Source organism: Nesoenas mayeri (assembly GCF_963082525.1).
Source record: "Nesoenas mayeri genome assembly, chromosome: 26".
NCBI lineage: Eukaryota > Metazoa > Chordata > Aves > Columbiformes > Columbidae > Nesoenas > Nesoenas mayeri.
This window is the reverse complement of record NC_137552.1, coordinates 5,611,008-5,624,396: the sequence shown is the minus strand read 5'-3', so window position 1 is coordinate 5,624,396 and position 13,389 is coordinate 5,611,008. Positions and strand designations below refer to the sequence as shown.

General features: G+C 43.8%; 1 protein-coding gene across 7 annotated transcripts in view; it reads left to right on the top strand.

The window, feature by feature from the left end:
* DDX42 (DEAD-box helicase 42) overlaps positions 1-13,389 on the top strand; it is a 30,247-nt gene that overhangs the window by 14,379 nt on the left and 2,479 nt on the right. Inside the window, exons 4-20 of one of the 7 annotated variants that reach the window (XM_080359573.1) lie at positions 672-741; positions 2,020-2,256; positions 2,756-2,906; positions 3,515-3,576; positions 4,556-4,592; positions 5,830-5,979; positions 6,400-6,504; positions 7,081-7,200; positions 7,915-8,091; positions 8,709-8,837; positions 9,699-9,798; positions 10,291-10,338; positions 10,411-10,508; positions 11,274-11,550; positions 11,967-12,193; positions 12,746-12,856; positions 13,244-13,345. In XM_080359573.1, the coding sequence (XP_080215699.1) occupies positions 2,036-2,256; positions 2,756-2,906; positions 3,515-3,576; positions 4,556-4,592; positions 5,830-5,979; positions 6,400-6,504; positions 7,081-7,200; positions 7,915-8,091; positions 8,709-8,837; positions 9,699-9,798; positions 10,291-10,338; positions 10,411-10,508; positions 11,274-11,550; positions 11,967-12,193; positions 12,746-12,856; positions 13,244-13,345 (2,115 nt within the window). In that variant the 5' untranslated portion in view covers positions 672-741; positions 2,020-2,035. Of the gene's footprint in view, positions 1-57; positions 167-481; positions 742-2,019; positions 2,257-2,755; positions 2,907-3,514; positions 3,577-4,158; positions 4,593-5,202; positions 5,252-5,829; positions 5,980-6,399; positions 6,505-7,080; positions 7,201-7,914; positions 8,092-8,708; positions 8,838-9,698; positions 9,799-10,290; positions 10,339-10,410; positions 10,509-11,273; positions 11,551-11,966; positions 12,194-12,745; positions 12,857-13,243; positions 13,346-13,389 lie in introns of those variants that run through there. The other 6 variants (XM_080359574.1, XM_080359575.1, XM_080359572.1 and 3 more) reach the window with 6 other exon arrangements.

The following is a 13,389-nucleotide window of genomic DNA, read 5'->3' as shown; positions in this document are numbered from 1 at the left end:
GCCCTCCTCTTGTGGCTTCACCTGCCGCTAGCGCGCATGCTCCGCGGGACGTGCTGATGTCAGCGCGTCACGCACGCTCGCTGGTGCGTAGGTACGTCGCGTCTCCACCCCCCCCCACCCCGGTAACCGGGGAAGCGGCGGCAGAGGCGGCTGCGGTGCCCGAGGGGTGAGTGAGGGGGCGCGGGGCCGGGCGGCCCGGGACGGCTCAGCGGCTCCTTCCCCGGCGGCGCCCGCAGGCGGGAGCTGGCGGGACCGCGGCCTAGTGCGGACTCGGGGAGCCTGGGCCTGGCCCGCACAAAGGGCCCGCCCCCGTGCCGCGGCCCCGCGGGCGGGAAGGAAGGCCTGTGAGGGGCCCCGCTAGCGGCCCCAAGCAGGGCCCGGTGTCCCGGGAGAGCTGCGGCTCCTTCCGCAGCACCTGTCCCGGCGCAGGGGGTCCCGCGGCGCCGGACCTCCTGGCTTCTGCCCCGCTGTGCCCGGGGAGGGCCGTCTCGGCGGGTGGGGGGTCCCTTCTCTCTTCAGCGACGGCCTGAAACCGGAGCAGCTGAGACATGTCCCCTCAGATCCAGGGAACCTGGAGATAGGGCCCGTACCTTCACGGTTTGCCCCTCGGAACGGCATTTGCAGGGAAGCAGAGCCTCGCCAGTCAGCCTGCGGTCTCTGCTGTTCTCTAGGAACCCCCTCCCTGTACACTCACCAGTGGGCTCCGTGGGCAAACAGACCAAGTTTTGTACTTACGACAGGGTAAAATAATGATTTTATTTTCTGGTAATGATTTTATTCCTGGTGGTGGGAGGGCGGGGGGGAAATCAGTAAGTTCAATGAGGAGGAATCCTTAAAATCAGGTGCTATAACTTAAAAGATCATTCACTGGGCCGTGAGCAGCAGAAGTGCAAAGTTCCACCTTTCATCCGTTTGTTGTATATTTTGATCTTTTATCTGCCAGGCAGCTGCAGGTGTGAAAGCTGCGCCCTGTGTCAGTGCAAGCAGGAGAACACGACACCAGAGGCAGCTGCTACCGTGGAGAACTGAACAGCAGTTTTCCCCAAAGTCTCCTAAGGAGCTGTGGTCCAGACTTCAGATTTATTGAGCAAGTCCCAAGCTAGTAAATGTGCTGTGCAGGGAGCAGTAGGAGTATTAGCTTACGGATTATTTTGAAGTTGTTTCTCTTGACAGTGAATTCTGATCTAATTGGAGGATTCTCGTTGAATATGAGGATTTGTTTAGTAAGATTTGTAGCCTTTGGGCCACTTAATTATAACACACTTGGAAACAATGGGTGTTGTACTGTCTTTTGCTGCCTTAAAGGTCTGACTTACTTGACAACGCAGGTGAAATCATTAAATTCCTTGGAATGGGAAATGTAAAATCTTAGTATATCAATTCAGTCTTCTCTTTAGCTAACTCAGAAAACCAAGTTCTGAGCAGGCGTGTTATGTTTAAACATGGTTTGAAAAATGTAGATTGGAGAGCATTTATATGGCTAAAGGTGGTTTTATAAGAAGAGGGGGTTGATTTTTTTGGCAGGAGTGTGTCTTGTCTCGTAATGGAGCCATGTGCTGCTGCGGGCCTGCTTTTTGGAGGTGTCTGGATGGCAGTAGTGTGGTGTTTACAAAGCCCCGAAACGCTCGAAGATGGGGCTGTACAGCCACGGAAAATACACACAGAGTTGACTTTTCATCTCTTGCTCCTCCTGATGTTCAAAGTTCTGGCCTTGGGTCTGTTTGTCTTAGATTACAGAACAGACAGGACAGGCAGCATCTTAACTATGCTTAAGTAATCATCTGTTTGGAAAGACAACCTCCTTGTTTTGTTATTTTTCAAATTGTGGGTATGTTCATACTTACAAGAAAAGAACGAAGCCCAGATCCCTTTTGGGAAACAGATCAAACACTTGTCAGCCACATTTCCACAAATCTATCATGACCGAAGTTATCCGCTTACAGGAAAAATTGTGACAATTATATATAATAACTACTTAAAACAGAAAGGGGATTAATTTATCTATTCTGCTTTTCACAGATATACTGGGGACATCATGAATTGGAATAAAGGAGGACCTGGTACTAAGAGAGGCTTTGGTTTTGGTGGATTTGCCATAACACCTGGGAAGAAAGAGGAGCCCAAACTCTCTCAGCAGTCTCACAGTGCGTTTGGAACAGCCGGCTCTTCTGCTGCATTTGCGAAATCGGGACCTCCTCAGCTGCCTTCTTTCTATAAAATTGGGTCAAAGCGAGCGAATTTTGATGAAGAGAATGCGTAAGTAGGGTTATTTCTTGTGTTTATCCAGCTCTAGATTTTGGTGTTTTAAAGTTTCCAAGGTCAGGGAAAGTATCTGTGACATTTATGAGGTTTAGTTTTCTAGAGAAGTCTGCTTGAGGATAAATAACCTAGCGCTGCATTACAGTGTAACAGAATCCCCGTAGCTTTATGGTGGTAGTATGAAGAAAAACTGAGTTAGTCACATGCAGGAACTCCCATCCCTGCTCTGCAGCAGATTTTGGTGTTGCCCAGGACCAGTTATTTTCCCTTCCTATGGGTGTCAGGCCATCACGATCAGTTCCATAACATGTTTGCCCTACCATCACTTTTAGCTTACAACATGAATAATCATAAAGAAATAAATACATTTCAACCTATTTTACTGACTTTCATTATCCATCTCCGTGCAGGAAGCTTGACTCAACTGAGAAACCACGAAAGGCAGCGTGGTGCTGTACACTGTGTGCTGACCGGGCCATTTTTTGTTTCTCTTCAGATACTTTGAGGATGAAGAGGAGGATTCCAGCAATGTGGAATTGCCATACATTCCCGCAGAGAATTCCCCCACTCGGCAGCAGTTTCATTCCAAATCGGCAGACTCTGACAGCGACGACGATCCTCTGGAGGCATTCATGGCTGAAGTGGAGGCAAGACCCGACTTGTGAAATGTTGATGAATTTCTCTGGCCGTACTTCTGTCCAGTCAGGAGCAGCAAATGTCACTCGTGGCTTTGGCAGCTGTATTCAGGATGTCATTTACCTTTTGTTTTTTATGCAAGTTGCTGTGTTGATTAGAACTCAAAGATGGATTGGATAGGGAGAGGGTGGATATGATTTACAATAGCTTAACGATTTAACTGCTTTGAGCGTGTCAAAACAATACAGCAAAGAGCTTTGTGTGTCTCAGAGTGTGAAATTAAGGTTTTGTGCATTTTTCACTACCTGAATTGAAATGTTTTGTATTTATCGTGAACTGTTTCTTAGCTACAGTTCTCTTATTAGCTGGATTCTATCACAGTGTTTGCAGGAGGAATGCAGAGAATGTATTTTTTCAACAGCATTGCCACAAAGTTGCAGTATATACATTTCAAAGGAATTAGTAGGAGAATTTGTTTAGGATAATGAGGTATAGAGGAAGTTTAGTCCAAGAATGGTTGTCTCTGTAGCATGGAAGTCTAGTTTTGTAGGAACGTTTTTCCCTCCCGTGTTTTACCATCTTGGTTTTTTTAACATGTCATAATTTTATGACCTGTTAGGATCAAGCTGCTCGAGACATGAAGAGGCTTGAAGATAAAGACAAAGAAAAAAAGATTGTTAAGTAAGTTCTCTTTTATAATTCCCATGCCTGCCTGTGTCTTGTATGGTGCTGAGAGAATCCCAATGCATTTTGTTGATGATGGTTGTTCTGTAGACAATATAATATATACCTAGTAAACAGCATTAATCAGTGCATGATATCTCCCATGGGTAAAGTTCTGTGCAATTAAAATGGAATGATAGGAGGGAAGGACCAGTGGTGGCATTATACAGTAAAATGTGACAACACTGAGAATTACCTCATGTGAGAAGCCTTTCTAGGCCACACAAACTGGGGCAGCACGTTGTTCTGCTGCCACCTTCCAGATCAGCCTGAATAGCTTTTCTTCTTTCCTCATCCTTGCAGTGATCAGGATGCTTTGGTTTCAGATTAAGTTTATATGAGCAAGATAACTCGGTGCTGCTGTACCTGTAGGTAGCATGTGACAATTGAGATACTAAATTTGGAGTTCAAAAACAGTTCACATTTTTAAAAACAGTTTACATTTTTAGAGCTTATCTATCTGTTTTGACCAAGGAAGTAATGATGCTGTTAATTCTTGATATAAATGTCAGATACATTGGTAGAATTTGCATTGCATAGGGTTGATCCTGGTCCTGAAACAGAACACCAGATCCAAATCACCACCTGGGGAAGTTCTGAACTGGATTTGCTCTTCCTGGCTCATATTCCTCTTCAGTTATGAGACTTCTGTAGCATCAAGAACTTAGACCAGGATGATCTTTGATGTGGCTTCTACTGGGAAGACGGAGTCCTAATCTTTCAGTCTCATTAATAGAAGTAAAAATAAGTCTTGCAGGGTTGCTGTGATGGTTGGCACCAAATATAAAAACTCCATGGGTTGGGATTATGAATGTTACTGAGTTGTAGTGTTGTGTCTTCCACCAAATACGGAGCTCAGCGCTAATCAAATGCAAGTATGGAGCTGAGTTTGTGGAACACTTGCAGGGAAGTTTTTTTTCTCCGCTTGTTTTTCCAGGGGTATTCGAGATGACATTGAAGAGGAAGATGACCAAGTGAGTTCCTATGCAGTCTTTCTATCTTCTTTTTTGTTTGTTTTGTTATTTTTTTAAATCTTCCTTCCCCAGATATATAACTACTAGGTACAGACAAAGCTCCAGTATCGCATGCAGTATCCAGACATTTCAGCAGGAAACTCTAGTTGTTACCCTGCTGTCTCTACCCTTGGGTGTTTCACCTAAAAAAAAATCTATTAGGAGACAATTTTGTTCTTTTTCACTCAATTTGAGAAGATATTTTTTCAGTCAATTTGAATTTCAACTTCCCGTACAGGTTTTTCAGTATCTGAGAGTCTCATCAAATTTGAAATTTGCAGAATCAACTAACATGGAGCACCAGGGAGAGGCTGTTAAGCTGTGCAGGCTACTTGCAGTGAAATCTCCTCTCTGTTAAGGGCAAGAATCAGGCTTTTTGCTCTTTATTTTAGGCATCGCTGTAACAGAAACAGTCAGCAAAGAGGAAAAGCTTCATTTCAAAATGTACCTTGCTAGTAACTTGTAGTTAATAACTATTGCGTTACTCACAGTAGTGCAGAGCATAGCAGGGTTGTCTCGCCTCTAGGTCTTTGCCTCCAATTTGGTCAAGTGAGACTGGTGTTTCTTCCAGGAGAGTGTCTTGGTGTGCCAGAGGGATTCTGAGAGACACATACTTATTTGTAAGCTGGAAAGGTGACACGTGGCAGTAACTTCTAACCTGGTTTTGTGTTGAAGGGCTTTTCTGAAATAGTTTCTTTCCCATTTGCTGTTGAGTCTCTCAATGAAAAATAGAAATATTTTAATTTTTAGAGTCTAGTTAGGGAAAGTGGAGAAACTCTTCGGCATAGTGTGTTTAAAAAAGTGTGAATGTCATATGCTTAGTAATATTGTGATCTCTTTAAAAACCCGCAGCATTTGTACTTTGCTCATGTGGAAATAAGAATAGGTTATTCTGTTTAAGCATACCAAGTCTTAGTAGAAGGAGTGAAGAAGATATGTAAGAGAAGAAGTTTGGGTTTTGAGAGTGTTTTGTGGTCTGACGCTTTGTTTTCTTCATTTGTACTTGTCCTTCTTTTGAACGTAACTTGGTGTTTACTAGAAGAATCAGTTCTAGTGAATGTTTTTGTTGTTGGTTTGGTTTGGTTTTCCTCAGTGGTGGGTGTGAAAGCAAACAGCCATCTAGCATATGCATCGTTTCAACAAATGTAGTATTTTTGCATTCTGTTGTATGTGATTTTACCGATATGTTTTGCTGCAGGAAGCTTATTTTCGCTACATGGCTGAAAACCCTACTGCTGGTGTGGTCCAAGAAGAGGAAGAGGATAACTTGGAGTACGATAGTGATGGGAATCCGATAGCTCCGTCCAAAAAAATCATTGATCCTCTTCCACCTATTGACCATTCAGAGGTAGGAGGAAGTTTATTCCTTTGTGTTTTGAGGCATTCTAGCAAGCGGGAGCTAAAGAGCAGATTGGAATATCACAGAAACCCAGAGTGTCAGGGGTTGAAGGGCCCTGGAAAGCTCATCCAGTGCAATCCCCCCATGGAGCAGGAACACCCAGCTGAGGTTACACAGGAAGGTGTCCAGGCGGGTTGGAATGTCTGCACAGAAGGAGACTCCACAACCCCCCTGGGCAGCCTGGGCCAGACTCTGCCACCCTCACCACGAAGAAGTTTCTTCTCAAATTTAAGTGGAACCTCTTGTGTTCCCGCTTGAACCCATGTTCTTGCCGACAATTAAGAACTTTTTCTCAAAAGGACCCTTCCCTTCCAAAACTAAGTGTACACAGAGAATCTTGAGTCCTGGACTAACTCATTTCCCTTGCAGATTGAATATCCACCATTTGAGAAAAATTTCTACGATGAGCATGAGGAGATCACCACTCTCACCCCGCAGCAAGTGGTGGAGTTACGTCACAAGCTGAATCTCCGGGTAAGCTGGTCATAAAAGCTTTTTTTTTGGACTGTTAACAGTTTTAGTGAGGACGTTCACAGGAAACTCCTGCTTTGGAATGCCAGGCCTCCTGGATACCCTCAGTAACTTTGATTTAAGGGAGCTTGGTTTTCCTCTGCAGTTCTTGAAAGTCTTCTCTGGACTTGTCAAAATGGGCACCCTGGGTTGTCAGTTGTGTGGTTGCACTTGGACTGAAGAACTAGGAATTGAAACTGGAAATACTATACACAAGCATTAGTTCTTCACCATTTCTGACATGTCAGTGCAGTGTGTTTCTGTGAAGGGAATTATCTGGGGAAGAACACGACCAGTTATACAAGGAGGTAGATAGGCTGTTTAGTAGCTTAAATTCATTGGCAATTTCTCTAAATTTTTGTACTTGAAAGTCCTATTTACACAACACATCTGTAATTTGTGCCCAGTAAAACTTACGTCTATTCAAAAAATAAAAAGCCATTTACAGAGGTAGAGACACGCGTTTGTTTTCATTTTTGTACAGATTGCTCTTTGTTTTTCTTATACTGTTCTGAACAAGCATCTCTTTCTGTTTCGAAGGTCTCCGGTGCTGCTCCTCCAAGGCCTGCCAGTAGTTTCGCTCACTTTGGGTTTGATGAGCAACTTATGCATCAAATTAGGAAATCCGAGTACACGCAGCCCACTCCTATACAGTGTCAGGTGAGCGTTGTTGCCTCTCTAACACCTTAGCAGAACGAATAGAACACAGGGAAAGGTCCCAGGCACATGTGAGAATATGTACAGTTCTAGTTTCCTATGTAGAGCTGCCATGGAGAAGAATAATTTGTATTTTTAAACAGTTTCTGTTTGAAACTCTTGTAGCTATACAACAAGGCAATTTTAAAATTTCTTTTGGCAGTTAGAATAAAAGCCCTGCAAGCTGGACCATTTAACTGGTCATGCCTTGAAGAGCCATGCAAGCAAAAGGGATTCTACTGCATATGTGGATTGATCACCATAACTAATTATGGTGATCAATAATATGATTATAACCAAGGTCCTTATAGCGACAGTAGGGATGAACTGAGAACTTCAGGTTACAGAAAACAGGCTCAGAGAATTTGGTTTTAGTGTTCTTACAGCCAGACGAGTTGTATTTGTGGACATGTAAATATATCCTTGGGATGTCATACTGTGCCCAAACATTGATTTAGTGTAGGACACTGACAGTCATAACATGATAATTGCTTCCGGGCCTTAAAACAAACTACTTCAGATCTGAAATTGGCAATAAAACTGTGTAAGCATTGGTGTATGTTGCTGTGAGTCTTCTGTAATGTGCTTTTCTCGTGTTCTCTGAGTTTTCACATAAAATGTAGCACATGAAGATGCTAAGGTAGGCATAATATGGGTTTAGAATCTCCTTATTTTTAGGGTGTTCCGGTTGCCCTCAGTGGCAGAGACATGATTGGGATAGCGAAGACTGGAAGTGGGAAAACAGCAGCTTTCATCTGGCCGATGTTGATTCACATCATGGATCAAAAGGAGCTTCAGCCAGGGGATGGTCCCATTGCCGTGATCGTGTGTCCGACCAGAGAGCTTTGCCAACAGGTAGGCGTGTATAGAAGCGTATACATTCCATGCCGTTCTTATGGACGATGACAAAATTCTGGGCAGAAGTTACCAGAGAACCTCAGTAAACTATCAGACAAAACTGTGCGTTAGGAGCATGACAAGATTCCAGGTGTGGTCTCCCCAGGGCAGAGCAGAGGGGCAGGAGAAACTCTCTGACCTACTGACCACCCCCTTCTAACCCACCCCAGGTCCCATTGGCTTCCTGGCCACAAGGGCCCAGTGCTGGCTCATGGTCACTCTGCTGTCCCCAGGACCCCCAGGTCCCTTTCCCCTACGCTGCTCTCTAATAGCTCATTCCCCAACTTATACATCAGTTTCCCAGAGATGGAGGAGAGTATTCCTAAGTATTAAGAATACTGTGGATGCATAGCCACAAATCCAGTGTGTGGAACGATAGAGCCTGCGGGTTAAATTAGAACTAAATAGGTTTCCCAAATTATTTATTGGGAATTATCCACAAGTATTGAATTATTCAGCCCTGAGGCTTTCTGAATCATTTCAGTGGCTTTCAGGAGCTGGAATATATTTCCAAGGTGGGGATATTTTTCCCAGATCTGACGTGAAGGGTGATGTGCTTTCTTTAAAATTCTCAGATCCATTCTGAATGTAAGCGCTTCGGTAAGGCGTATAACCTGCGCTCCGTGGCCGTGTACGGAGGAGGGAGCATGTGGGAGCAAGCCAAAGCCCTCCAGGAGGGAGCGGAGATCGTTGTCTGCACACCGGTAAGTACCTGTATGCGCCCAGTGCCATGTTTTTGTTGCTTAACTGAAGTTGAGACAGGTTTTTATTACTAGTGGTGATGCAGGATTTGTTCTCTGATCACTGAAATCCAGGTTCTTTGCAGGTTGTCAGATGTTGAGGGTGAATATACTGGGTTTTTTCTTCTCCCAAGAGAAACTGAGTGAAATATTAGGTATGATCTCCAGTAGAAGACAGAGTAGGAAGCAAGATCTGCTTGAATCAGTGTCAGTTGTGCGTGATACCAGCTTTTGATTGCTGAGCCTTAAATTAATGAAGAAAATTCCCAGAATAACATGAACTTGAGTGCCATCCTCCTGAATCACTGAAGAGCTGAAATCCTGAATCGGAACGGGTGTTGATGCTGAACCAGTGATGTAAATGAGCACCATTGTCAACTGGCTTTGCTCATTGCAAAAGCTCATTGTGAACTTGGGCAAAACTGAGCAACAAATGCTGGAGGAAGTTTTATTGTGGCTATTTATTGAAGTACTAGGGAAGAAAACAAGATATGAAACACCTCCTTGCCAGAAATTGCGGGATTAAGCAGCCAGTTCACATTTAAAATGGAATTGTAGTGAAGAATGAGGAATTCTATGATCTCAGCACTGTTAAGCTTAAAAGAAACAGTCCTAAAATTCAGCTTGTCAAGCGTAGTTGGTGAGGGTTTTAGGAGTCTCTTTCTATGACTTGAATATCGACACTTCCAGGCTGAAGCCTTGAGATGTTTTCTGTTCTAAGTCTCTTGCAAGTGAGGATAAGGAGCAGTTAAGTGCTTAAAGGTTGCATATTTTAACATTTTTCTAAATATGCATTAAAAACTTGGCTTTCTTTTTCTTTAATAGGGTCGACTGATTGATCATGTGAAAAAGAAAGCTACCAACCTCCAAAGAGTCACTTACCTTGTGTTAGATGAAGCTGACAGGATGTTTGATATGGGATTTGGTATGTAATGAACAAAGGTCGCTGTTTTGGAAAACAATGCCTGTCCAGTTCCCACCTTTGTATACTTGAAAATACATTAAGCAAACCCCTTATAGACAAAAGTCATATTTAATGGTCTGGTGTCTGTTACTATAAAGAGATGAGTGAAGCCCTGTTGATGCTGAAGCCCAGAAACCCTGACATTTATCTTAAAGTTGCTGCATAAAGACTGAGGGAGCTGGGGCTCTGGAGCTGGAGGAGACTGAGGGGGGACTCGTTCATGTTCACAGATATCTAAAGGGGGAGTGTCAGGAGGGGGGATTGAACTGGATGAGCTTCCCAGGTCCCCTCCAATCCCTGACATTCTGGGATTCTGTGTGAATATTGAGTGAGAGGCACTCGCTCACGCTGTGGTTGTTTGTTAAATAAAGCAATGAAGTTGTATTTTGAGTTATTCTACTAAATAATGAGTGTAAAATGCTAATTAGAACATTTTTTCCCTCTCCTTTGCAGAATATCAGGTCAGATCAATCGCAAGCCATGTACGTCCTGACAGGCAGAGTAAGTATAAAGAGGAAGAAAGTTCAAAGAAAGCTCATTTTTCAAGGAGCTGAAATACTGTTGTTCTTTTAGCCCTCTTGTTCAGCGCCACTTTCCGGAAGAAGATTGAGAAATTGGCTCGAGATATCCTGATCGACCCAATTCGAGTTGTGCAGGGAGACATTGGAGAGGTAATTCCACCTTCTTTCTGAGCCAACTGGAGAAATGAACCATCCTGTTTCTGCTGCCTGAAATTTCTGTTAAACTGCAGTGGTCATCATTTATATTTAAGAGCAAATTCTTTGTGCTTAACACAAAATAGTAAGTTTTTTTTGTTTATTTTTAAATTTTATTGACCTTACTTTTTGCCAACAAATATTTTTATAGTGACGGGAAGTTTCATCAAGGAGTGAAGCATTAATGCAGTGATTTGTGGTTTTTTAATTAGGCTGAATCAATGGGTACATCCTTTTGTTTTCTCTCAAGATTTAAATTACAGCTTTTGCAGTAAAGGATTTGAAACTGAGATGCCTCCTCTCTTCGTGACTCCACGTCACAGCTCACGGGGTTTCCTCCTCTGGTCGCCACGTGAATAACTTCTGCTGAGGAGCATCCCCTCCATCTCTTCTCCTGCTCTCGCACGCTCTATTTTAGATGTTAACGGCATCTGTCGCAAGAGCATCTAAATTGCAATACCCATCTTTAGATCAACAGGGCATCATGGCAAAGGCTGCGCTTCGCTTCTCTCAGCTTTAGCAGAGAGTAGCTCATTTAACTTCTGTCTTCTCCGCACTGTGGAAGTGATCAGCAGTTAGATGAGAGCTGAAACCTCTTTTAAAGGAGAATTTTGGTCACTTTTTATTCTCACACCTAAATCCCTCATTTTCTTCTGCCATCTGTATTTCTTTGCCACACTGTCCTTTCTGTCCTGCTTTATGACTTATTTCTCCCTTTAGGCAAATGAAGACGTTACTCAAATTGTGGAGATTTTCCCCTCTGGCCCCAGCAAGTGGAACTGGCTGACTCGGCGCCTCGTGGAGTTCACGTCCTCTGGGAGCGTCCTCCTGTTTGTCACCAAGAAGGCAAATGCAGAAGAGTTGGCCAACAACCTCAAACAGGAGGATCATAGTCTGGGGCTGCTCCATGGTGACATGGACCAGAGTGAGAGGAATAAAGTCATTTCGGAATTTAAGAAAAAGGGCATCCCGATACTGGTAGCTACTGATGTGGCAGGTATGAAACGTTGTACGAAACAGCAGCTCGTACAAGTTGTGGATATCAGCAGAAGGGCTAACACATTTCAGTGGAAGGCAACAAGGTTGGCTTCTGTGTTCCAGATGGTGTTTTTCGGACATACACAGTGTTAGCAAGCAGTTTTATTTTTTAAGTCTTCTAATGATGTTTAAATTACAGTCTGGCAGATATTTTTTAATATACAGAAAGAAAATAAGCTGTTTCTTAAGGAAGTAATTGGTATTCGTTAATCAGATGACACATTGCATATGCTTAAATGAAGTGTGTTCCTTTGGAAACTCCTGTGTGTTCCTGTGTGTTTCCTGCTGGAGCAGGATGGTGTGCTGGTCTGAATGGGATTGCTTTGAGTTAATTTGGGATAATCACACTTACCGCTCTATTGTTCTTTATTACAGCCCGTGGGTTAGATATTCCTTCCATTAAGACCGTCATCAATTACGACGTGGCCCGGGACATAGATACGCACACCCATAGGATCGGTCGTACTGGCAGAGCAGGCGAGAAGGGAGTCGCCTACACTCTGCTGACTCCCAAAGACAGTAACTTCGCTGGTGATCTGGTCAGGAACCTGGAAGGTGCTAATCAACACGTTTCCAAAGAGCTGTTGGATCTAGCAATGCAGGTACGAACGAGCAAAACTCCTTGAGTAGGGGAAGGTTCCTTCCATGATTGGCACAAAATGAGGAGCTCAGGGACTTGTTTCTGGCTCCATCATGTGTTAGTGACCTCTTGACAATCTATAGTGGTTTTTAACTAGTGTTTTTAATGGCCTTTGAAAGAATCCGTGAACACATGTAGATTTTGGAACACAATATCCAATCTATTTTGGAGTCAGGCACTGCTTAGGAAATTAGGAGCTGTGATCTGGCTGATGGCAGCAGAACACTCCAGGTCCACCATCTGGATTTGTTAGAAATGAGTTTTCATAAAAACCATTTATAACAAGAAGCTTCAGCCCCACATGTCAGAACTGTCTGCAGCTTAGTTTGCAAACGCTGTTGTCTGTCACGTCCCATCCCATCCCCTCGCAACAGCCGTGTTGTTGGAAGGGAAACAGTGTATTTACATTTTTCTTTTGAAATGCTCAAAATCCTCCTTTCCCAAGCCTCATTACGTGCATTTATGGAGCGTCTTATTCCCTGTGTTGAGAAGCATTTGTCCTTCTATTGTACAGAACCCGTGGTTCCGGAAATCACGTTTCAAAGGAGGAAAAGGCAAGAAGCTGAATATCGGTGGTGGTGGTTTAGGGTACCGCGAACGTCCTGGTCTCGGATCAGAAAATTCTGTAAGTAGAGATGCTGAGGAAGTTGTTTACAGGTTCTCGGAACTTTTAAACTTCGTATTGACAGCTCTTTAATTTAAAAAAAAATCTCAGTAGTGGAGTCTAGCATCTGCTTTCAGATGTTTTCATAGCTTGGGATCTTTCAGTTAGTATCGGAAATATCTGAAGTGAAACTGTCCCTGCTGTGATCCCTGTGTCAAGCGCTCCTTTAGGGTCACGGGGATCCAGGAGGTTTGGAGATTGTTTCCAAAACGAGGGAAGGTTTTCAGAGAGGTTCCTCATCCTTAGTGGGTGTGTTTCCTGAGCGCAGGGTCAAGGTAGATTCAGAGACCGGTTGGATCAGGAGTCTCTGTGTTGGATAAATCTCTCCAGTTGTCTTTTTTTCCTCAGGACCGTGGAAACAACAATAGTGTGATGAGTAACTACGAGGCCTACAAACCATCTACTGGGGCAATGGGAGACAGGCTAACGGCAATGAAAGCAGCTTTCCAGGTTGGTTTGATCACTCGTACTCCAAGGTCTGGCTCAAGAGGAAA